The sequence below is a fragment of the Monodon monoceros genome, unplaced genomic scaffold, assembly GCF_005190385.1.
Source record: "Monodon monoceros isolate NGI ecotype Baffin Bay Population unplaced genomic scaffold, NGI_Narwhal_1 Super_Scaffold_7, whole genome shotgun sequence".
Lineage (NCBI taxonomy): Eukaryota > Metazoa > Chordata > Mammalia > Artiodactyla > Monodontidae > Monodon > Monodon monoceros.
Window position 1 is genome coordinate 7,689,156 of NW_021703784.1, and position 25,929 is coordinate 7,715,084.

The 25,929-nt window shown below is 44.1% G+C and overlaps 1 protein-coding gene across 1 annotated transcript; it reads right to left on the reverse strand.

The window, feature by feature from the left end:
• Positions 1-6,037: 6,037 nt before the first annotated feature.
• Positions 6,038-25,124, reverse strand: DDX25 (DEAD-box helicase 25). The gene is made up of 12 exons (XM_029208350.1): positions 24,997-25,124; positions 24,314-24,380; positions 24,017-24,061; positions 23,375-23,510; positions 22,084-22,176; positions 21,870-21,972; positions 20,182-20,296; positions 19,004-19,181; positions 10,938-11,175; positions 9,688-9,850; positions 7,497-7,685; positions 6,038-6,317 (listed from the first exon to the last, which is right to left on the reverse strand). Exons 1-12 carry the CDS (start codon positions 25,057-25,059, stop codon positions 6,256-6,258), a joined length of 1,452 nt encoding a protein of 483 aa, XP_029064183.1. The 5' UTR covers positions 25,060-25,124; the 3' UTR covers positions 6,038-6,255.
• Positions 25,125-25,929: the final 805 nt, after the last annotated feature.

Consider the following 25,929-nt stretch of genomic DNA (forward strand, 5'->3'; position numbering starts at 1 on the left):
TTTTTTTAAATGAGAATTAAAATAGTCAAGAGGAGGAAAAAGTCCTTGAATTAAAACAATAATACTTGACAATAATACTTAAAACTGTGGCACTAGCACAAGAACAAACCGAAATTAAGTAGGTACCCAGAATCCTATTATATGTGTGTAGGTGTATAGAAATTTAATATGGTAAAAAGGAGATTGTGGAAAAAAGAAAGATTTCTCAATGAACGGTATTGAATTTAGTTAATTTTTTTAAAAAAGGGAACGTGTGACCAATTTGCTATACCTCACACCAGAATAAATTTCAGATGGATTACTCAAATATCTTTTTTAAAGATAAAAATCACAATAATAATCAGGAATAAAACTGAATATTTCCTAGAGCAGGGCTGACATTCTAGAACCAGCAGACAGAAACCACAAAATTATTCAATTACTTCACTACAAAAATGAGATAGTTTGTGTGTAAAAGCCATAGTATAAATTAAAAAGGCAAACTAGGAAAATATATGTTCAGTAAAAAGTTAATACCGTTATTTGGAAAAATCAAGTCACACATGTATTTCACAAAACTTGGTAAGGACAATATTAAGATCTCATACGACAAATGGGCAAAGGACACCACAGAGGTTTTTCAAACAATGAACCTCATGCCTAAAAATAAAAATATGCAACTTTGTATTAAAAGAAATGTAAACCAGAAAAAGTTACCAAGCAATTTTGAAATGAAAATATCCCTTGCTGGTTAGGTGAGGTGAAATCAGTGGGGTAATATAAACTGAAATAGTCTTGGTCTTTGGAAGCAATTAGACAACTACCTATCAAAAGCCATAAAAATGCTCCTGTCTTTTGACCTAGTTCTCAAACATAACATCTCTAATTCTAAGAAATAATTCAAAATAATGGGCAAGAAGATTTGCTGCAGCATTATTTACAACGTTGAAAAACCGGACAACCACATAAATGTTCAACCAGGATGATAATATGCATTATGTTATATTCACCTCATAGGATAATATGATCAATTATTATTATTATAATTCCAAAGACTATGTAGCAACATGAAATAAAAAACCACTTGAATGTTTCAAATAAAAGGACACAATACCATCTATGCACTATGATTAACTAAGTCCTATTAAGATGAAAAGGACCATTTCAAGACAGTAAGTGTTATGATGAAGTAATGAGCTTTTTGATAATTTTCCCTTACCACTTTTTTGCTGTTTTATTGCTTTTATAAGGTAAGTATTAAATTAAAAACGATCCACATTCTGCGTAAGCTGATGAAAATAGGTATAATGAGATGGTCACACGGGGAAGCCAGTGAATCTGAAAGTTAAGACAGGGTACAGGTAGGAGTTAATCACTCCATTTTCTTTTTGCTTGTGGGAAACGGTCTTCCTCTGTACAGAGCTCCTGTGGCTCATGCTTTTCCGTGTGCATAGCTCTGCCATGTGGCGTCAGGGAAACGTGGTATCTTAGAATGGGTGGAGTCTCAGAGGTCATTTTATTCCCAACTCCCAGCTAATTCAAGAACCAGGACTACAGCATCCATTCCAAGTAACTGTAATGGATGCTTCCGAATGATTGAATATTCCCACAAGCAGGGAGCTCACCACCTCACAGAGTAGCCTGTTCAGGCTCCATCTTCTCAACCATGCCTGAGGCTACTGTACAGGACCACACCTCTAACCCTCACACAAAGCAGGGCTCCCTTGTCAGTCACTTCCTTCCAACTGGGATTTCAAGCCACAAATCACAAACTAAGGGACTGAGTGAGACTGCATTACCTTCCTGACAAAAGAAAAACATTAAACACAAAATAAGAGACTATTCCCATTCACGACAAATGTATTCTAGAATTGGGAATGTAGAAACTCACGGCTATTCTACTGAATAGAAAAAAATAAATTACGGGAAAAGATGAATTCCCAAAGAAAAGTGCAACAGAGAGTTGCTTATGCTTCTCCCTAAAGACTAAAGACTTTAGATGTGTAAAGATTCTCATTTAGAAAATTCTTTCAGTTGTCTGAACACCAGAGCGGGAGACCCATCTTTTCCGTGATCCTCTTCTCATTATCCCAGCGCGTCTGGTTGTCTCTAACCTCAGCAGCAGAAGTGCAAGGCTGATGAGCGGTGAGGCAGGGCTGGCAGCCCAGCGTGGGCAGTGGGACTCTGCCCTGGGTTTACAGGACACATCAGTGCTTCTCTTAACCAAGAATCATCCCATTTCAGGTGTGTTTCCTGTATTTCATGAGAAGAGTCTAAAAGTTTCATGTTTACAGGTGGGGTGGAAGACCGACCACATTAAACATAGATAATGGTGCTTCAACCCACCCAGATTTTCAAACGATGGATAGAAAAGTATTATTTGGTGGGTGGGGCATAATGTCTGTCCTCCACCCCAAATTCATATGTTGAAGCCCTAAACCAACCCCCACCCCACCATCACCATGTGATGGTATTTGGAGGTGAGGCTCTGGGGAGGTGATTAGGTCATGAGGGGAGGCCCTCACAGTGGGGTTGTGGGATTAGGGACACCAGAAAGAATGCGCGTCCCTCTCTGTCTGCCACATAAGGACACCGTGAGAAAGCAGACCAGTCCTCACCTCACCAGAAGCCGACCCTGCCAGACCTTGATCTTGGACTTTACTGCCCCCAGAAATCTGAGGAGATACATTTCTGTTGCTTAAGCCCCCCGGTCTATGTGGTATTTTGTCACAGCAGCCCGAGCTGACCGAGACACGAAGCAGTAAGGGAGATGGAGGAAGATGGCAGCATCCAGAGACAGGGGCTCTTACAGCCGGCCTGGCTGACCCATCCCTCCTTAGCGAGGCGGGGACCACAGGAGGGCTCAGAGCCAGAAGACAGTGCCCCCGAGAGAGCGGTAGTGAGCAGGCGGAAGGGAGGAGGGAGAGTCCCAACTCTTCTCTCAGCCGTGGGTAAAAATAGTACGGAAGACGCTGGGATGAGTTCCTTCTGGGCTCTTCCCAGAGCAGAAAGCTGATGCTCCCTGCAGCACAGGGCAAGGCTGTGACGTTTCACAGTCTGTGGGTTGCAACATGATGACAGTCCTCAACACATGCTGATTCCCTGAAAGTGGTAGAGGGGTAGAGTGGGCTTTAGGATTTAACAGGACCCGACTCTTCTGCTGTCCCTTGAGAAAACGAATGTGCCCTCCGGACCAGCCTGCAGGGCTGTCCGTACCGCAGCAGGAAGGCCCCTGGGCTCGGAGGGCAAAGAACAGCAGGCCCACGGGGAGCCCCTCGCTCTGGGCCCCACTGCAGCGTCCACCCTGGCAACTGCGCTGTCTCCGCCTCGGTCCTCTCTCTGACCTGGGCCCCCACTTGAGTCAACGGGAAGGAGGCTGAACCTCTCAGGGGACCAGGAGCCAAACCAAGGCTGGACACAACCGGCTCCTCTCCCAGGGTCTTCTCTGGAAAGGTACCGCTTAACCCCCAGCGATCCTCTAAGACTTTCCACTGTTGACCACACGTGCAGAGTCTGCCAGAGCTCTCCTGGGGCCCGATGTCTGCCGGGAACGTCAACACTTTCTCAAGAGCAAAAGCAATCATGTCTCCTGAGAAGGGCTGTCAGACGTCCTACCAGACTAGGACCCACACGTTTGCCTTTCCTGTTATTCATAGTTGCCTCAGGTCCAGCACCTAGCGTCCAAGGAATCTGTGCCCCCGGCGGCGGCGAGGTGTTCACTCACGACTCCCACTGGAAATTACAGCCCTGCTCGACGCCATCGGGAATTTCAATATGCTCACAGTCTGAAGCTGGCCAACATAAACCGAATGGATTTGGTTTACTGTCTGCTGCCAAGTAACACACAGCTGATCAGCCCGGCTCACGGATGCACTGAATCATCCGGCTATTCCCGGCTTCTCCACGTACTCTTCCTCAGGCCGGCATCCACGGAGAAAGACAACCCTGGCCCGGCCAGGCACAGAGATGCGAAGGCTGCTGGCAGTTCTGAGCGAGGAGCTGTGCCCCGCAAGACAGCCTTGGGAGTGTCGACTTGCCCAACTGGACAGGCTGTGATGCACACACAACAGGGATGGATTTCTGCCTCCTAGGTGGAGAGACAAATGGAAGTGAGGGGCAAAGGGGCAGGAAGAATGCCCACTATTTGAAGACTCTTTGGGAATAGCTGCCAAATGGAAATTGCTCAAGACGCCTGTGAGGGTAACTGACAGAGATTTCATCAGATCTGGACCGGAAAGGGAGGTAGTAAAATCTTACTTAAGAGACCCCAATGCTCAGCTGACTATGATGGAAAGTCCAACTCAATTCTCAAATAGTAAGAGAGAGCAAACTCTCTCGAAACACTTCCTACGTTTATTCATCTTGCGCCGTATGACTGCGGTTCAAAGCCAAGGTGGCAAATATCAAGGAAGAACGTTAGTGAAGGAAGAGATGGCAAGGGAATATGCACTCAACAGAACAAGTATTCACTGACTGCCTATTACATGCTGGGCGCTGTGTTGGGGGCTGGGTATCGAATGGATACGCTGATCCGGCCCAGAGAGGAAGGCAGACATACCATAAGGAGAACACGAGTGGACCTTCAGAGGCAGAAGCTCTACTTTTTATAGATTCTGTCCCCGGGACTTCTCTTTGCCTCGGCATCTCCTCCCTAAGACAGTGGTCTGTAAGACCTGTTGCTTTACCCGTTTTCAGCTCCCTTAGGTAACTGTGTTTCTGAGCTCTACCCTAAGAGAGTTTGCTTTTTGGTGCACAGTATGGGGAAGAAATCTGTATTTTTTCCCCAAGTTCTCCAGGTAATTCTGGCAATCAGCTGGATCTGGAACACTGACTCAGTGGATCTACGTTAGGGGACTGCAAGGGGGTGCTAAGTACCTGAGGAGAGGCACCGTGCAACTCACGTTCTCTCCTATGAGAGGAGACACGATGTCTTCTCCTCTGGGAAACTGGCCCCGACGGTGTTTGGGTGCCTCCTCTGAACCCCTTCCTTAAGCAAAGACCATTATTAAAATAATGTTGGCTTATTCTGAGTCTCTGCTGTGAGACTCTGAATTCTGAAATGACTGGTACATCTTATTCATCTCTCTTCCTTGGTGCTTAGCAAAAAGGGTGCACGATAAATATATGCTGTGGGGTGAGGAGGCTGAACGATTTTCATGTATTTCTGAGCCCTGCCCACAGGATACAACATGGGCAGGTGACATGCACGTGGGATATCAGAAGACATAGGCCAGAAACACCCCTCCACACCGGGATGACAGGTGCATTCACTGAGGCTGCTGGTGGCAGTCTGCTGTGACAGAGCTGGGGCCCAGCTCTGGCTGTGGGCTGCAAAACCTGCTCAGGCTTTCTGGGAGAGTATCAATTTCCCCCCCTTTTGCTCAAGCCCACTGTTTCACTTTTTAGGAGCAAATGTGAGAAATGAGAAGCATCTCAATGGGACTTGCAGGAAAACATCCAGGACTCTCAGATACACCTTTAAGTTCTTAAAAGTGAAACCCTTTGGCTCCCTGAAGTGTCACCTCTTTACTAAGGCAAGTGGGTTCCCCCCACCTCCACTGCCTGTTTTTAAGAAATGTCTATAATAAAGCCACGTTTTCAGAGGCTATGACATAACTGATGATGGAGTAAATCTTCTCTAATTTGAAGACATTAAGAAGTAAAACAGAACAATATCTTGAAATTCTGTGTTGGCTGAAACACAAAAAAAGAAGCAAAATACTCTCTTTCAAATCGTTTTACTTTGTGAAGGTTTCACCCTGCACTCACACGTGAGAGTGTGTGTCTGTGCGGGGGGTGCAAGGGTGCGTGCATGTGTGGGAAGGGGGCGAGGGGGAGGTAGGGAAGACACTAGGGGTGGGAGGGGCAGCAGTGAGAAAGTCTGAAGACGTGTGGTTTTTTCACTTGACCAACTCAAATTCCAGAAACAGTGACGTTCTACTGCCATCTCGCGGCACCATGAGATATTCACAAGCGGCATGACCTGCTCAGATTCTATAAACTAAATACCACAACAACCCAGTAGCCCACGCAAAGATGTTTATCTGTGAAAAGATTGGAATAAGAAATAATCTCCCTTTATTTATTCAAAAGGATCAAGTGCTTCACATCAATTTGGTTCAGAAAGACCTCAGGTCTTAAAACTAAGGCTACCACAACATTTATTTTACCATATATTAACAGTTTCATGTTGAAAAAGGCTCAACGTAAAAAATCACTTTCAAAACCTACATTGTCACATAAACCAGAACACTTGTAAACGATAAAGTTCTTTCTTCAATATTCAATATTTTCGATTTCATCCATGTCTTCAGGGTTGAGTTGCTTAATACTGCTGTCTAAAAGAACAAAAGAGAATGGAACAGTCTTATCCCAGGGCCTAAACGAAATTTCATTCCATCCAATTGCATTTCTGAAGATAGAGATACCTTGTATGGAAAGCCTCGAGATACTGGGACATTCTCTCGATTAGGTGAGGAAGGGATGGTATCCAAATAACCAATCCATACTAACTACAGTGGCATCAAATGCACCAGACAAGACAACATACATGTCTAAATACTGTGGGGCAGAAAAAAATCGCCAGAGTGCAGAGAGGGGAACCTGGGAAGGTGCCTGGTTGAGCTCAGGAGGGTGAAGCGGGCGTGTGCACTGAGGGGGCAGGTTTGCTGAATGGCAACAGGGAGTGTTGATTACCATAGCAACAGTGACCTTACTGGTTCTTTCTCCGCCCCTATCCCTCCTCCGTTATCCTAATGCAGGGGTGCTTACTCAACTTCCCTGAAGGGTCCACAGCCAGTCTGCAAACCTTTTAAAATTATATTCCAAATTGCACATATGTGCTTGTGTGCATTTCCCCGGGGATAGTGTCCTCTGCTTCCCACAGAGGTTAAGTACCATTGTCCTAAAGGTGAAAGGTACATCTGGAGTCCTGCGAGGGTTCTTCCTCGCCTGCTCCGCAGCCGTATCTATCCAGGGCCCTGGGGCAGGGGGACATCTCAGCTTCTGTTACCCTTCAAGTTTCCACCAGACTGCAACACGCCTGTCCAAGAGCCCCAGAGGGTTAGCAGAGCCTGCCTTGTTTAGATGGTGGTGGGGGGGGGAGGCGGGCACTGGAGGAAGGTAGCAGGCCTCAGGATTTAGGACTGTCCTAGTTGGTCGCTGGGGCAACAGGAAGGGAAAAATGTACATAAAAAAGGAAGCTGGGGACACAATATCATCTTAAAGGAGCTTATTACTTTGCCTAGGGTGGTTCTTCATGGACGTAAAATCTGCTCCAGATCCCAGAATGAGCAGTAAGATAGAAATATGAGCTCCTATCAATTCCACTTGGTTTTCACAGCTTCCTTTAATTACCCCCGCCTCCTGTTAGGAACTCTGGCACTAAGAAGTAGAAGCCTACTCGCTGGCTCCTGCCCCCACCCGATCACAAGCCTCTGGGCTCGAGGTCCATGACACACATCGTCACTGTCAACGTGGGCAGGTCCACAGCTCTGGGCATGAAGGGTACTACTCACTGAAGTGGTCCTGGATCTTCATCAGCAGGGGCAGCTTATCCACCTCGATCATGTTGAAGGCAAGGCCTTTCCTCCCAAAGCGGCCTGTCCGCCCAATACGGTGGAGGTAGGTCTCATAGTCCGGCTCCTCTGCTGGGTTCACAGGCAGGTCAAAGTTCACAACAATCGTGACCTGCTTCACATCAATCCCTGGAAGAGGAACGACACTGCAGGGTCCTGCAACTTTTTCCTCAGGACATAGCTATTCAAGAACCACATTTGCCAAGGGAATTCTCATTTAATAGACACAATCTGTAAATCACACCTGCTTTTACGTAAATGAAATAGGTCCTTTGGTCAGGCAGTTTGCTTGCAAGTATGTATGTCTATGATGCCGGATGAGAGTGTCAGTAGAAGCGAATTATACATAAGTCTAAATAGTACAAAGTGCGTGTGCATGCACGTGTGCGTGTGTGTGCGCGTGCGTGTGTGCTTGTGTGTTGGGGAGGGGCTCTCAGCAGGTCACAGAGCCCTTCCATCTTCTCCACCCCCACTGTGCTAAGTGCCCAGCAAGCCCCTTAGTCTCACATCCCCTTACCCATCACAGGGCCCCAGCTCCACCCCATTCCACGGCCATTGTTCTCGTCAGGCCATTTTATCCATTGCCTCAACTGTTACAACAATTTCCGGACTGGTCTCCCCAATCCCTCATCTCCCACTCCTCTAATCGTCACCGTGGTCACCACAGCAACGTCCAGAGCACTTGTGTTTAGAATCCAGCTGCCCAAACAGTACAGGATGAAGTACAAACGACTCGAGACTTCCAAGAGTTCTCCCCTTCCTTTCATACCTTTCACTCCTAACGTGTGTGCTCACCTAGTGCCTCCATTCCTCAACACTAATAAGCTGTCTGGGTCATAATCCTTGTCCTCCCTGTACTGTGCTTTGACTCTGGAGCAATTTGTGCCCTCTTTTCTCTGGGGTCTGGAGTTGTGCTGTCCAGTATGGTAACCATTGGCCTTATGGCTACTTAAATTCATTCAAATTAAAAATCCAGCTCCTCAGCCACACTAGTCACACATCAAGTGCACAACAGCCACCATATATAGGAGATTTGTATCAATGCAAAAATTTCTATTGGCTAGTGCTGGTCTAGAGAGTCAGGAGTCTAGGCAGCACGCTCCCGAGGGGAAGGAACCTCATCCTTTTTTAGGCTACTCCTCCAAATGCCAAGCTCAGCACTCATGGCAGGTCCTCGGTTCTATCTGGTGAACTAGTAATAAATTAGGAAACATGGTTTGAGTATGCGGTGTAGGCAAGGATACAGGAGGAATGAGGAAAGTACGAAGGCCCTCTTGAAAAAACAAAGATTTTTCTTCCAGTAGTCAACAGTTTTAAAATTAAAAACACCTCAGAGATGACCAACATCATCAGTCATTAGGGAACACAAGTTGAAAACACGAGATACCACACACATCTATCTACTAGAAAGCTTAAGATGAAGAAAGAGTGTCAATACCAATTACTGACAGGGATGGAGAACAACTGGAACTCTCCTATGTTGCTGGTAGAGATGCAAAAGGGTACAGCCACTCTGGAGAACAGTTTTGCAGTGTCCTATAAAGCTAAACATACACTTACCACATGACCCAGAAATCCTCCTCCTAGGCATTTACCCAAGAGAGATGAAAGCATATGTTCACCTAAGCCTTATACATGAATGTTTATGACAGATTTAGCCCAAACAGCCCCAAGCTGTAACCAATCCAAATGTCCATCAGCTGGTGAAAGGAAGACCTAATTGCGGTACGACCCAGTCAACGGAATACTACTGGGCAATAACAAGGAATGACCTACTGATACATGTAACAACACTGATGAATTCCAAAGTATGGTGTCAAGTAGAATAAATCAGACACAAAGGCTACCAACTCTATGATTTAACTTACGTGTCATTCTGCAAAAGACAAAAATACAGAGACAGAGATCTGGTCAGTAGTTGGCAGGGGTCATTAGTTACAGAGACTCATTGAAAATGCGCACTGAGGAATTTTGAGGGGAGATGGAAATGTTCCATATTTTGATCACAGTGACGGGTACGTGACTAAATATGTTTGTCAAAACTCTCTAAACGTATCTTAAAAAGAGTGAATTTTATCATATGTAAATGGTACCTCAATAAACTTGACTTTAAGTGCGTACACATACACACCTCGAGCACAGACGTTGGTTGTTACAAGAACTTTCTCCTTCCCATCTCGAAACCTCTGAATGACGGAAGCTCGCTGATCCACAGTCAGCTCTCCACTTAACAGAGACACCTGGTGGCCATCCTGCATCATCTCCACAGTCAACCATTTGGCATTTTGACGAGTCTGCATGAAAATCAAAACCCGGCACGGCGCCCAAGTTGAAGCAGCCTGGCTATGTGTGCAGCGCTCATGTCTGCAGGGCATGGGAGCTGGGGGTGCTGCAGAGGCGTTTTGCTTCACCTTCCCGTTGGGGCCTAGAGGGATCTGAGAATGTGGCAGGGGATTCTCCCTCCCCCGTGCTTTTAAGGGGCACATCCTCTCAACCTGTAAGAGCTTTGGCTTCTCAGCCCCGAAACAGAGAATAAAATGCTCCGCCCACCTCTCATGGTGGTCTGATGACAAAATGAGGTAACCTAACAATGATGACATCCTTGTGTACGCCAGGCACTTTGCTAAAACCTTTACGTGCATCACGTTCATCTGCTTTCATAATGATCTGATGAAGCAGCTACCTAAGTTCATTTAAAAAAACTGAAAAATAAACCCAAAGCTTAAAACCATTAAGTGATTTGCCCAAGGTCACATGGCTAGTTGTCACATGGTCACATGGCAGAGCTGAGCTTTCCTTTACTCTACAAGTATGTTTCCAGGGCCATCCAAGTGCTGGGTGGGGCTATTCTAGGGCGGGGGCATGAAGGTGAGTGGAACAGGTGAGAGCCTGCCCTCATGGAGCTGACAGTGTGCACATGGTGGTGAAAACATACAACCAAGACACGAACACGAAAAACGTCAGATAGGAAAAGTAAATACGAAAATAAAAACAAGGGGCTGTTAATAGTGAGTGACTGAGTGGCTACTTTGCTCATAGTAAGTTAGGAGTAGAAGAGAACATTCTTGACCTGATAAAGGGTATCTATGGAAACACTACAATAAACATCAACCTGAATGGGCAAGTGTTAGAAGCAGTCCCTCTAAAAGAAGGATGCCCAGGGAGTTCCCCGGTGGCCTAGTAGTTAGGATTCCAGGCTTTCACTGCCGTGGCCCAGGTTAAATCCCTTGTCAGGCAACTGAGATCCCACAAGCGGCGTGGCGCGGCGCGACCAAAAAAGAAAGAAAGAAAAGAAGAAATAAAAGAAGGATGCCCTCTGTTTCACACCATATTGAAGTCCTATTCCATTACTTCAGTTTCACCCATAAAATACAGACTCACCTGGCAGAATATGATGGCCTGGCCAATGGTGATGCCACCATAAATGTTGCACAGAGCCTGGTACTTGTCTCTCCTATTCCTGCACAGCACATAATACTGTCGGATGTTGTTCAGGGTCAGCTCCTCTTTCCGTAACTTGATAATGTTGGGGTCAGGAATGATTCGCTCCGCAAACTGCCACACGGAGTCTTCAAAGGTCGCTGAAAAGAGGAGCATCTGGCACTCGGAGGGTAAAGCTCTACGAGAGAGGAGGGAAGAAGGCCGTCACCCGATGGCCAGGCCTGTCCCTCTCCTGGGGGGGCCGCTTCCAGCACTTGACGCCCATGGCCATCAGCTGCCCCCCACGCCCCTGCTCCTGCTCTGGGGTCACCGTGAAACGTGCTGCGGCCACGACAACTACACCTGCTGCAGAGCGCCACGTGTCAGGCCCTCCCGCCCACCGAGAATCCGGGAAAATGGATACACTGAATGTGCGGCTCCAGAGTGAAGTGTAGGTGAGTGATCTGGGTTTTCACGCCAGTCTTCTCCTTAGGAGAGATGGGCTCGTGAAGCCTAGGGTGTCAGTCTAGGTGCTGTTTATGGCAATCATCCCGCACAAGTTCCATGCGGATGAAGGGCACAGAGGCTCATCATTCGATGGCAGGTGTTCTACCTCTGGGGCGGGAAAGAACAGCCACATTAAGTCTATTTGGAACGGGAAGAACCTGGATATAAGTAAAAGGGGAGCAGAAGGGGAAGATGCTACTGCACGTGGAATGTAAACTGAACCCACAGTGAACAGAGGCTAATTCAAAAAAAAAGGCAAAATGAATGTACGGAGTCAGCAGTCAGGATACAGCTAAGCCTGTGGAGGAGAGAGGGGCGGGTGACAGGAAAGGGGCTGCAGGGGATTTCCAGGGTGCCAGTAAAGTTCTATGTCTTGACCTGGGCCACTGTCCCACGAGCACAGCCTCTCTGTGATAGTTCACCCAGCAGTACACTTAGGATTTGTATATTTCTCTGTACATATTTTAGACATCAATTAAAAAGTTAATTCTTTAAACAACAAAATAGAAGAGAGACCAGAGAGGAATCACTGCCTTTGAGAAGACAACAGAGCACTAAGAGAGTAAGCTGTTAGGGCTAAAAGGGAGCAGGTGAGCTCATACAGTCCACCGATTCCCAAACATTATTTCAAGCCTGGGACCTGAATCATCTGGGAGCTTTTCAAACAACAATCGGACCGATTTCTGGTTGGCCACGGGAGACTACGTTTGTTACCTTCTCAGTGTCCGGCATCCCACTAATGTGACTATAAAGTGATTAAGATATGAACTCACAAAACGTGCAGAATAAGATAAGAGAAACGGGTGGATGTTTCAATATATTTTTGCAAGACGGAAAAGTGTGATAACCAAGAAAGTGGATGAAGCTACAATACGAGCGCTACAGAGGGAAGTGCTGATGCAAAGACAGCGGTTCTCTCAGAACCACTGGGAGGCCTAGGACGTGCAAGACCAGAGGCCTGGTGGGGTGGGGTGAGGGCTGTGAGAAGACATGAGGAGAATCTGTATCAGCAGGCTGCGTCGCTCTGCCATCTGCTCTCCCACACCCTTCACCTGGAAAAAGAGGGCACTAGGACTGGTAGCCCCAGGCTGCGGCCATTTCATTCCAGAAAGAAAACTTATACAAATTGCCCAAGGGAAGGAAACATGGGCTGCTCTGCAGAACACACTGGATTTTGAAGACTTAGTATGAAAAGAAAGAATGCAAAATATTTCATTAACAATTTTTAGATTGATAACATTACTTGCTAAGATGCTATTTTTGATATGTCACGTTAAATAAAATATTCTATAACATGAATTTCACCTGTTTCTTTTTTAATGTGGCTATTAGAAAAATTTTAAATTACACATGTGACTTGCATTATATTTCTATTGGACAGTGCTGTGATTTAATGTATTTTAAGCAAAAGAAAGGAAAACTGAACAATGGAGGGATGAACAACCAACATGAATACCCTAATTTTACTCAATATTCTTTTTAGTAGAAAAGCCCTTTTTGACTATTGAATCTTCCCTGGACTTCCGCATCTTTTATTTACTGTTACATTTAAACATACCAACTTATTGGTAGGGGATGGCAAGAAGGGAGTCTTGCTTGATCTTGGGCCCACATTTTTTTAAACAGGAAGGCTGGATGAAAATATATACAAGGAGCAGCTGGACCCCACCCTTCTTTGGCAGCTAAGCTTGTACAAGCAGAAGAGCCTCAGCAGAAGGTGAGAGTAAAGCAGACAGCTGAACAGGGGATCAAGTGAAAATACGTATGCTGAACGGTGGACCCCTCCCAGCCCATCCACCAGAGCATCCTGCTCTGCTCCCAGGATGCCAGCAACCGAGTGTCCCGGGAAGGAGATCAGAGACATTACATACTCCTAAAGACCTCCAGGTGACAAGCGTCCTAAAGTGAAGCTTCCAAGTCACACGCCCCAACCGCCGATAAATAAGAGCTGTCGATAAATACGCTTTCTAGTTCCTCAGCTTGGGTTATGAAAGGCTAGTGCAGGGTCACCAGATGTGAGGAGGAAAGATCCATCACAAAGACAGACTGTAGCCAACAAACATAAAAGGAAACTTAAATCACTCAGAGACAGGGTTGAGAACAGAAAAAAAATTTTAATGCTATAATTAATATCCTCAAAGAGATAACTGTAGATATCACGTATCTTTCTTGTGTTATGGATGTTTTGCATCCATAAGACAAGAAAAGGAAGCTATGGAAAAGAAACAGAGGACAATGCCAGTATGATCCAGACAGGACAGAAAAAGGCTAACCGACTGTGTTATTTTAGTGACGGATGGAATGACACATACAACTGGGTTAAAGAGGTAAATAATGGAAACAGAGCAGACTGCACCAAATGAAGGGATGCATTTGGGACTAGGCCTGGTGGAGAAGGGATGTGGAAAGCAAATATGGAAACTGAATCGCACAAGTTCAGGATGAGACAGGCAATACTTCTAAATTAAGTTTTTTGCCTCCTCCAAACACACCAGTGCTCAGCTGAATTAGTTTGCCCACACCATGCAAAGGGACACATGTGACTCTATCTTTCCCTTGCCATCCCTATGAAACTGAGTCAAGTTACATTTCCTGGTTCAGAGGCTGCAAGTAAAGTGTCCTGCGGGTGAACAAGGCGGGAACTTTTGATAACAGACGTCTTTCCTCTCTCAGTGTAGAGTGGAGTGTCTCAGATCTTACCAGAGACCATGCTTCTACAGTATATCCAGTGAGATTTCAAATCACGGTAACACAAAATACATGCCCCACCCCTCCAATCTCTTAGGTACTTGGTTTTGAAAAAATGGAGTCTCAAAACATCTTTTTGGCTTCTATGAAGTTTTTATACAACACAGAAAATATACAACAAAAGACTGTTGACATTGTATCCAAATACAAATTAGCCTTTGTTCAACTCCCTGCATGAGCGGCAGGCAGTGCAAATGTATATTCTGGCATATTCCATTCAGTCTATAAATTCCTTATCAAAGAACATGAGAAGATCTTACCAGCTAAATGTCCTGCATCCTTTGTACACAATACTTTTAAAAACACATACAATATGCTTACCTGTGATACTGAGCTTTTCATTACCAAAGTTTTGGGTCATTTTGTTATTTCAAACTTGCAGAAGCCTTACTAAGATTTCTAACTGTGCAGAAATGGATGCAGAGCTACCTCAGACGTGTGCCTACAAGATGCCTGCCATTGCAGCTGGCCAGTGAAAAGATTTAAAATGTTGGCCTATTTTCAAAGTTTGAGACAAAAAGAATGTCCAACTACAACCTGGAAATACGTCAAGGATGAGATTGGAGAAAAGATTATAGTAAAATAGAAATAACACACTGTGTCTCCATAACTGTCTGATGACTTGTGAAGAGGCCTTGTACTGACTGCACCTGAGCTGTCTGGTGTTCTGTAAAGGCTGCAACAAAAACCTGTAGCAAAAAATGACTCATTTTTCCTTTTTTTAGGAATAAAACTGCTGCAGAAGTCGAAAAATGTCAGCAGAAAAGGACAGCCAAGTTGAGGACTTTCTAATTTCTTTACTAAATTTGTAAAGAATCCATCTTTCAGTTTGACAAGTTTAAGTCACCTCTGTGCTTTATAATCGTTTTCCCTGAGGAGAAGGGGTTTCACTTATGATGACATCTAATAGACTTCAGAGTGTCTGAAAATGATGGACATTTTAGACATGGATAACCTAAACGATGGATTTATAGATGCAAAGGATCTGAATGACAAACAGTTGGTCCACCGAAACAAGCCTGCGGGTACAGTGGAAGAACATTTTGAAGGAGCTAGAAACTGATTCTTGCAAGTCTAAAAACCACTGTTGCTAGTAGGTAAACTCCTAAGTATTCTATGCTTGAACACTTTTGTTCAGAGGATATCACACTGGACTGATACCAAGAATCAGTGTGGGTTTCTACTATATATAAAATAGATAACTAGTAAGGACCTACTGTATAGCACAGGGAACTCAAATCAATACTCTGTAATGACATGTATTAAAAAAGAATCTAAAGAAGACTGGATATATGTATACCTATAACAGATTCACTTTGCTGTACAGCAGAAAACTAACACAACACTGTACATCAACTATACTCCCCCCTCAAGAAAAAAGAATCAGTGTGGGCTTAATAAGGGCAGAGCTGCAAGTCAAAATGAATTTTAGATTTGACTATATTCTGTTTTACTGCCACAGACAAGAAAAGAGGGCTGCAGGGAGTTCAGAGGATACTAGGAAAGAGAGAGTCAAAACATCTTACCACACGGTGAGACAGAAAAAAAAGTGTCATTATTGTCTCTGTCATTAAATGCAGGTACAGTAAGTCCCCTACATACGAACCTTCAAGTTGTGAACCTTCAAAGATGCGGATGTGTGTTCACATGTCCAATCACGTTAAGTTAGTTCACGTGTCTGGCGTATGTTGTCACGTGCATGCACCCTCTACAAGTGGTTGTGCTTTTGTGTACTTTACTGTGCCATACTGTATAGAGTACAGAAGTGCAGTATCTTTATTTGAAGCAAGAGGACGACTTCACTGAACTCCTTGCTGTGCAACACAAGGAGCTTACTAATGAAGACCTGATGGAATTGGAGGCCCAGAGAAAGGATGAAGAGAGACAAGAGGAAGAAGTAACTGAAGAACTGAAGAGATTCATGACTCAGGAAATGGCAAGAGGATTTTCTTTATTTGAGGAGGCACCGTTAGTTTTTGACGCACAGGACCCAAATGCAGAATGGTACATGAAGGTTGCAGCAGCCGTTCAGAACGCTATCCAGTGTTACCGTGTCATCTATGATGAGAAAAAAAGAGCTACTGCCCAGACGTCACTGGATCGTTTTACAAGAGGGTAGATAGAATTGAATCCAGCAAGGAACCAGAACCTGTGCCAGCAACGTCAGGCGTGAGTGACACTGCAGCTTGTCCTCCGTCTCCTATTACTTACAATCCTTCAGCTTTACCGTCTCCCACCTCCTCTCCCTCCTCCAGTCAGTAACCCTTCTTGCCTGTTCACTTGATGCCAGTCCCTGTAATGCCAGCTGTTGTACTGCACTGCTGTACCTTTCAAGGTACTTGAAAAGTAAGATTAAAAATATTTTATTTTTTGTGTTTGTTTTTTATGTATTATTTGTGTGAAGAGCATTATGAACCTATTACAGTACAGTACTATATAGCCAATTGTGCTAGTTGGGTACCCAGGCTAACTTTGTTGGACTTATGAACAAACTGGACTTAACGAACACGCCCTCGGAACGGAACTCATTTGTATGTGGGGACTTACTGTAATATGTTTAATTAGTTCTATCGTATTTACGTTCTCCTCATAAATAGTTCTATAATTATGTATCTTAAGTATATACAATAGGGAATTCCAGGGAGGTCCAGTGGTCAGGACTCAGCGCTCTCACTGCTGAGGGCCTGGGTTTGATCCCTGGTTGGGGAACTAAGATCCTGCAAGCTGTGTGGTGTGGCCAAAAAAAAAAGAAAAAAAAAACAAAAAAAAGAATATACAATAGCACAGCCTCCAAAATTTAAGCAGCCTATCATGTTTAAAAAGATTAAATTGCTGTATCAGAGACGAAACATTATTGCTGTATTTTTCTCATACATATTGTTTAATTAGTTCTCCTATGAGTTACTACTAATTGCCAGTTTAGCTCTACAGTTGTTGTGTTTAAATAGTAGCACTAATGTAACAGGAAAGTACAGGATAATACATAATTTCAAATAAACGTATTTTCCATATTTTTATGTTAAAGTAATAACACGTGTACGATTATTTCTTCTGTATTATACATATATATATATATATATATGAGATATATGTGTGTGTATGTATGTACATATATATTTGCCTGCTACGACTGTATCCCGGGTTGTCTTCCTAAAAAGTTGGTCACCGCAGGGAAAGAAGTAACATAAGAAATTTCCCCAGATCTGGCATGTACAAGTTTTGGGAATGAGAAGAGTGTACCATGTGTCTAGTACAATGAAGAAAAAAAGATCTGAACCAAAGCACATCATTGAGAAGTTCCAGTACATCATGGAGAAAAAGATTCCAAAACCTTCTAGTGAGGAAAAAACAGATCACGGACAAAAGTCTGAGCATCAGGAAGACATTAAACTTTCCAGCAGCAACACTGGAAACAGAGCATTAATTATAGTAAAAAAAACAACCACTTTTCTGTTTTTAACACTGTCTCCGAATTTACAGGAAGAAAGCTTTTCAAGACAGGATTCCACATCCAGGGAAACTCAACCCAAAGATCAAATTTACAGGTACAGTAAAAACATTTTCAGACGAGCAGGGGCTAGAAAATGAACTTCCTACACATCCTTTTGCAGGAAGCCATTAGCAGATACATTCCAGCATATTCAGTAAACCAACAGTACGCCAAGAAGAAGGACCCACAAGACAGGAGATTCGAAACTGTTAATGAGGACAGGGGAAACCTGTAATGCGGCTGTGACCACAGGACTGGAGTGCAACCAGTCCAGGCTGAAACTGGAGACAGTGAGTGTGGGAGATCTTCCAGACAAAAAGAAACTGATGGAATTTTAAGATGTATTTGACTATCTGGAGATATCATTGACATATGACATGTATGATGAAACAGGTAGAGAAAAATTAAAGACCGCTACACAGTGATAGTAACCAAATGAAGGAAAATAGGCAACTCTAGGGGGAGAAGCACAAGAAAAACATAATTATAATAATTCAATACTCAGCAGTGAACGTTATTTGTGTTGTGATAATGATATCAATACCAGCTGTGAATGTAACCAACAACGTTGTATATAGCGAATATACAACGAGAAATACCAATGTGAGCAGGTTATTTAAAGGTATGAAAGTTAATGTCGTAACGGGCAGTATTCTCTAGGGGTTGGGGCAGGGGATTACTGGTTATCATTACAAGTCTTTCAATATTATACTTGAATTTAACACAGTGTATAAATACTTTATTTAAAAATGAGCGATGCAGACTCTTAAAGCCCACTCCCAGAAATTCTGACTCAGTAAGGTTCAGGCTGGGCTGATAATCTGAAATTTTAAGCCCCTTGGTGATCCTGGGAGAGAGGCCTAGGAAATCGACAGGATTTATTTAACAACTTACAGGCAAAGTCAGGACTAGATACTAGGCTACTGATCCCAGGCTGCTGTGTCCTCACAATAGTGCTATCAGGTTTTAATGAATTCCCTTTAGAATTTTGCTCAAATATAAGATTACTGGCAAAATTTGGTGCAGACCCACTGTGTATGGATTCCATCCGTAAGCCTGCAGCACAAGAGTAAAGCAATCAGGCAAGAGTACAAGATGAAGAAGTTGGGAAATTACAGCAGGCTGAAGGCCCATTGAGCTGGTGAAAGTAATGAAAACCCAACTTGTTTTAAAGGTGAAAGAAGTGGGGAATAAGCAGTAAAGACAATTAGGAGCAGCAGACAAATGAAATTCCTTCCCTGGACAGAAGATCCAGGAAGAAAAGGCTGGATGTGAAGGTTACCTTTGAATACGAATGCTTTGGTCTGAGAATCCTTGCGTGTCGATCATCACATCTGCTTCATCCAGGACAAACACACGAATCTTAGTCAAATCAATTAATTTTTGCTTGAAACACCAATCTAGGACAGTCCCAGGAGTGCCAATTATAATCTGTTTGGTGACATGAGTGCCTCTGGGAACTAGGGAGCAAAGGAAAAGGGTTTAAAGGTTTCCTTCAGATGCAAACGACTCTAACCATCCACAATTCCCGGTAATGAAACGCATTTCATAATGGTTTTCCAAGTGCCAACCCTGAGGGTCTTTGTGGTTTTTGATTTTACAGAGTTTTAGGATAAATTCCCAAGTTTCTAGCTTTACAGTAATGATAATAGTCACGCGTATTTGACTCTGCCCCACGGTCATTTTAAAAGCCACCCTGGGTTACGCGTCTCTAACTGAGACTTGGGAGGCACAGGTTACTTAAAAAAAAAAAAAAAAAAAAGCCACCCTGCAGCATTCCCATTGTCCTACTGTCCTACAGAAACACTGGCACAGCAGTGAAAGGCCTACAAATCTTCCCCAAATGGAAAACAACCAAAACGTCTATCAACAGGTTACATGAAATAAATGACAGAGTATTATACAGCGAGTCAAAAGAATGAGGTGGGGCTACACATACTGACATGAAAAGATGTTTAAAACGCGTAAGTTTTTGAACAGTATAAAAAAAAATGCTCCCATTTTTGTAAGCACACAAAGATTTGTTAACAAAACCATAGTTGTCTTCGGAAATAGGTTTTTGAAAGAAAGAACAACTTTCAGTTTTACCTTTGAATTTTCTGTTTTAAAGTTGTTTTTTTTTTCACTTTATGCATGTAATACTTTAATGAAAAAGTGAAACAATAAAAGCTGTTCTGCACAAAACGACTGAGCCTCACAGAAAAGAACAAGCAAAAGCATCCTCTTCTGGGCCGTGGGAATGATGCAGCTAACATTTACTGGGTCCTTATTATGTGCCAGGGGTGTGCACAGTGTTTTATCTGTATCATTTTATTTAATTCCAGTAACAACTCTATGATATAGGTGCCATTATATCCACCATTTTAGAGGCAAGAAAGCAGAGAAGGTATATACCACGACTGTGTCAGTGGTGCAGTCGGGATTTAAAGTATCAGCCAGGGCTGGCTTGCTGGTACATACTTCGATTCCCTCGAATGGCGTACATCACTTGAACATCCACACAGAATTTCCCCATCCGTTCGACCACACGGCCAGTTTGCAGAGCCAGTTCATAAGTAGGAGCCAAGCAGAGGCACTGAGAGAGGGAGAGAGGGAGAGAGAGAGAAGGGGGGAAGGGGAAAGGTTCATTAACAGCCATCACGCAATTCTGAAATACAATTAAAATTTGTGCAGGGAGAGGCACAGGAGTGAAACTGGAGATTTTGGTTGAACAGAATATTTTTACTTGAATACGACTGAGCAGCTGATAGATCTAGGGTGAATGCTGAGTATGGAAGTGGAGAAGGGGCTGAAGGATGAAGAAGCAGCTTCCTTTTATATGTTCCTCTCTGAAAGGTCATGAAGAAACACAGGTTATGGCTCACGCTGTTTTGGTAGAGGAAAAATGGAATGTAGGGGGGCTGGGAATCAAAAAGAGAAGGGATGCAAGACTAATTACAGCTTGAGTGTGGTCCCCATTACCTCTTCCCTGATATTAAAAGTCTGCCCATTTCCAGAGCACTCCCTGCTTGGTCCAATCCATCTTACACATCTCTGGCAGAATGTTCCCTGAAACTCTTTCATTTGTTACTTCCATCCCCCCTATAAATGGTGGCTGTTGATGAATGAAGATGTCGATAGAAGAAACTGGTGATATTTAATGCATTTTTGAACTTCAATTAAGGATCTGAGATAGAGGCAAACACAGCTAAAGTGATAAAAACAGTTTCCACACACATTTCTCAACATGTGTTCAAGCATAGCTTCTCCTAAAGGATTTTTACTCATGATATCAAACCCCAGATATAAATTTCCCTGAACTTGTCTAAGGAAAGCACAGGATTTCCTATGCCTGTCACTAGTCACCCACGTCCATGTCCACAGGTTATCTTGCTGCGCAGGTTGTAAAGTTCCTGAGGGAATCCTTGCTGCCCCATAGCTTTGAGCGCACCCAACACTTGGGCTCCCAGTTTGTCAATCAATTCGATGAACACAGGTTGGAGAAAGAGGGAGATCACCAGATACTTTCCACGTACTGACACTAGGTTGGGAGAAGGGCAAGCGCAGTTCTAGTCCCTGCTCAGTCGCTCTCTGACAACTGTGACCTCACGTGTGACCTTTCCCTCTCCAAGCCTCTGTTTCCTTCTCCACTAAATGAGTAGGAGGGACTGGGTGACCTACAGCTATATAACTATCACTACTGAATGCTCACTTTATGTTGAGCACGGTGCTAAAAAATGTACATTAATTCACTCAATCTGCATGACAATCCTATGAGGCAGGTATTCATTCATTCATTCATTCATTCAATGTTTAAGGAGTGGTTTCTACAAGCCAAGCACTGTGACTGAAGTTAGGGTTCAAGGGTGAACAGAACAACTGTGATCCATACCTTTATAAGCGTTATCTTTACTGACAAGAAAACATACTCCAAAAGATTTACTACCTCGCCTAAGACTTTCAGCTGGTAAGTAGAGAGGCTGGGATTGGAACCAGTCAAACTGTAAAGCCTGTGCTCTCAATCACTGCCCCATACTGCTGCCCAATACTCTGATTTTATGAAAGAACGTCTATTCTAAATATCATCACATCATGGCAGCAATATTGCCTATTACTAAAATACCCTTGGCACCGCAAGCATTCCCATCTCTCTCCCAGCCTTTCCTTACCTGTGGAAACAATTCCAAGGCATTAACTCTGCTTAGCATTGCCAAGACAAAAGCAGCTGTCTTTCCTGTTCCAGACTGACTCTGGGCTATGAGGTTCTGAGGTCTGTAGAAAAGAGGATGTGCTGGACATAAACTGAATACAAGCTCCTGGGTATAAACTGAATATAAGTGACTAAAAATAACCAGTTGGAATACCACTACCATAGAAACTCACGGATGTGCCAGCATCATAGGGAGAGCCATCTCTTGAATTTTGGATGGTCTATTAAATCCCATTGCATAGATCCCTTTTAGTAACTCTTCTTTTCTGTCAAAAAAACCCAAAAAATCAAATACTTAAAGTCTGTGATGCGTCAGTAGACTCAGAAATACAAACTTGAAAGGTGCATTTCTAAATTAGGCCACTTTGCAAGTGAGTATAAAAAGTAATATTTGGAAATATACAAGTTAAACCTCAACTCTCAAACATATATACAATCCTGTGTGCACAGTTGGAGCACTAAAGTAATAAGTTATGTCATAAGCCCAGGCCAAGGATAGTAGTAAGGGCCTAACGTTGAACTTTCTCTTGAACCAAGAAAAAAAAAAGGAAAAACTCATCTGATAGAAGTGTATCAATTTTCCAGTAGAGTTTTATTTTCCACACAAGCAGAAAACTAAGTGAGATTTACTGTTTATTTCTTTTTAGTCAATGACAAACTTTAACGTTTCAATGGCAATTTTCAGAGAAAACAAAATTTCATTTAGGTGATTCTTATATCAATTCTCTCTAGGAGCAGAAGACGCAATATTAGCTCATTCTTCTGAGCCAGTATTTTTAAATGCGTCTTTCCTGGGGTCTCAGGATAGATGTTAGAAAGAGGATAAAGTGAAGTAGGCTGGAATACTTCCACTACAATGACATGCACATTTTGGACATGCTTAATTGGTAGATTACTGGCAGCCAACCTTTAATTATAAGTAAACTTCTCCCCAACTAGAAAGCAGGCATTGGGATTTTGGATTTCCCCACTTGCATAAGTCCGTATCAGTAACTCGACCTATTTAAATACATTTCCTTAATGCCAGTTGATAACTCCCTAGGAAATGCAAACCTATTTGGGAAAGTTATTCATTTAAATACCATCTGAGACAAAAAAAATAATAATAATTAAAAAGGTAAAAGCTTGTAACTTATCTAAAGGGGTATTTGGGTCACCAAAATTCCTGTTATCTGTACTCTGGTATGGAGAGTAGCAATATGGCTGTGTCTGGCTTAGCCATCCCCCTTAGCACAGCAAGCTTAAAATATTTTACCATCAAAAATGTTCTCAAGTCGTTGGACAATTCAGATATCCTAGTGTTCCTCTTTGAGCTATATTTTAATTGCATGCAAAATGTCAACATCTCATTTGAACACTGACCATTAGAACACGAAGGAGATCCTGATGATTATTATTAGCAGATTAGTTTGTTCTGTGCTATGCTCTCTGGAATTTTCCCACACTTAAAGTACGAATACTCACAGCCGCAGCTCTTCAAATGTTTTCACCGAGTAGAGTGGAGAGCTGGGATCCTTTTGTAAGACTTCAACTCGGTGACTGGATTCTACTAAGGACTGCCGGATTAACTTGTTCAAGAGTGAATTAGCTGCCAATTCCACTAGAAAAGCAAGGATAAAACAGGGGATATTGCAGGGGGCAAGTCAAGCCTCCTGAATGACATCTAACAAGTTGCCTCCTTCCATTCACGGGTTGTATATCAAGCAACTGTTCCTACTCCCATTTTTCTTCCAAAAGAAGGTTCTAAAAAGAATGACACAGCACTGAGAATTCCTTTTCGTTTCCACGAGAATCCAGTTTCTTATGCTCTGTTGCTACGCCAACCTCTAACCTCAACCAAGCCTACATCTATTGCCAGTAGACCTAATTTTTCCTTGCCAGCTGAAAATTCGTAACCCATTCCTGCATATTCTATTTCAATTTCCTCTAAAGAAGTAATCCTGACTCCCAAGTTAGTATTTCTTCTGATATTCACTATTTATAAAGAAAACAGAAGCAAAGATGGTTCTTTTCCAATTAAGATGGTATTACTCACCCACGTTGTGAAAGTCATGATTAAAGGAAACAGAATGCCAGTAAATACACGCAAATGAATTTATTTCCTACCTCCATCTTCTTCACCATCTTCTTCGGTGTTATTAACAGAACCGTCTAAAAGGATGGAAGAGAAACAACTGTAAAGATAAATGCCAAGCAGGAACATCCAGCGTATCATCCCAGTTTCTCCTGCCGACTCTACAGTGTGTACAAAGGAAGGGTCAAGCAGTGGAGGAGTGGGTAAAAAGACTGGAAAGGTAGTGGAGGGTCTTGAATGTTAAATTATGGGAGCCAAAGTTGCCAGGGACATGAGGAAAGCAACGCTTTTTAAATGAACTGAGCCCAATCTTCTTTAACAACACTCACCTACGTTTGTAACGGTAGTACTCTTAATACCCTGAAGGTTCTTCCGGGGATGGATGACGTTTGAAAACTATTGAAAGATACAAATTTCAATCAATATTGTGAAGCAAGGCATCAAGCAGCCCAGTGCCACCCCCTAACACGGGCTGGAAGGGAGGCAGGGAAGGCCACGCCAATACTGTTTCCTTTGCGATATTATGTATTAACGGATTCCTTTGAGAAGCAGGTCTCCTGTATGAATTATCCTAAAATCAGAGGAGACTTTCTACTGCCCCTGTATATGACATTCCTCTTTATAAGCCTCTAGTCTAAATGTGACAGTCCTCGGCGGGTCACAGCACGAGCAAGGGATAGCAGATAGAAAAGCACGTTGGTAGATCAGATGGAGGCTGAGGCTTAACGGTCAAATTGGGACAGTAGAAAACTCAGGGTCTACTTGGGGCTCCCAGCTGCTTTCCCTCCCGCAGATGTCTTCATTTTGCCTTTTCAAACCAAAGGCCTTGTTTCTCTCGGGGTCTCCTTTCCCGTGGCCCTCTTCCAAATCCTTGTCACACCTCCCCACCACCATCTGACACTCGGCTCCAAACCGTAGCGGAGCTCTCCCTTCCCCTCCGCAGCACATTTCCCTCCGGGAGTGCTATTCTAGCCCCTAACCCCCGTGCCCTCCCCGGTTCGGTGGCAGTTACGTGGCCGTTCAGCCCCTCGCTCTCCGCAGCCCTTGCGTCGCCTCCCCAAAGTAACGACGCCATAGCTGCGATCGCCGCTTCCGCTCCCAGCACGTGCGGCCGCCACAGGCGCGAGGTAGTGCCCGGCCTCACCCAGCGGCCAATGGGCTTTCTCGGGGGGCCGACCAGCCGCCGTGCGCAGGCGCCCGAACTCCGAGGTGGTGGTGGGAGGAGTCGGGGGAGGAGGGCGGGGTCCGCGCAGGAGGGAGCTGGCTGTAGTGGTCTGCCAGTGCCCCAGTCAGCGCCAGGCGTTGGAAAGGCGGCCGGGGCGCTATCGTGGTGAACGTTCGCCCGCGGCTGACCTCTGCTGAGCAACAGCAGCGTGGGACTCTAAGCGGCAGCAATCTCCGTACTGATTCGAGAGTCCTACCTCTCCTACCCCACCACCCTCTCCCCAGACTATTCTCCTGGTGGTGAAGCAGGACCCCTCCACCCCGCTTCAAGCTCTTGTGCCCGCGTCCCCCCGAAATTTCCGCTTCTGCGTTGCAGGATGTCAGAAAGGCTAGTGAATGGCGTAGGAAAGTGGAGAGTCAGAATTGGTGAGTTTCATCTGACAAATGAATTCGAATGCGAAAGATGCAGAGAGGAAGTAAAGTTGTTCAAGCTCTATCGTCCCTGTTACTAGATACCTGTGATGTTTCCACATACTGGCTTATTTTCATTTTAATTCTGATACGCGCCTCTTGGTAAAGCAATCCGGAGAAAACGGTTTCCCTTTCGGTACAACCTTCACCTGCTACCTTCACCTGCATAGTCCGGGATAGATTCTGTGCACTAATGACTGCTAAATTTGGACAAAAGAACCAGATCCCCACCCCCCCCCACCCCCCACCCCCGCCAGTTTTCTAACTGGAATCTTGCGGTTTCGATCAGCATCTCTAGAAAAACGCGCAA

Coding starts and splice junctions, on each gene's coding strand:
- DDX25 (XM_029208350.1), bottom strand. CDS start 25,059: ATGGCGTCGTTACTTTGGGGAGGCGACGCAAGGGCTGCGGAGAGCGAG. Junction 22,177..23,374: donor ACATTTGAAGAGCTGCGGCT/GTGAGTATTCGT, acceptor TTTTTTTGACAG/AAAAGAAGAGTTACTAAAAG. Junction 21,973..22,083: donor CCTATGATGCTGGCACATCC/GTGAGTTTCTAT, acceptor TCTTTTCTACAG/ACCTCAGAACCTCATAGCCC.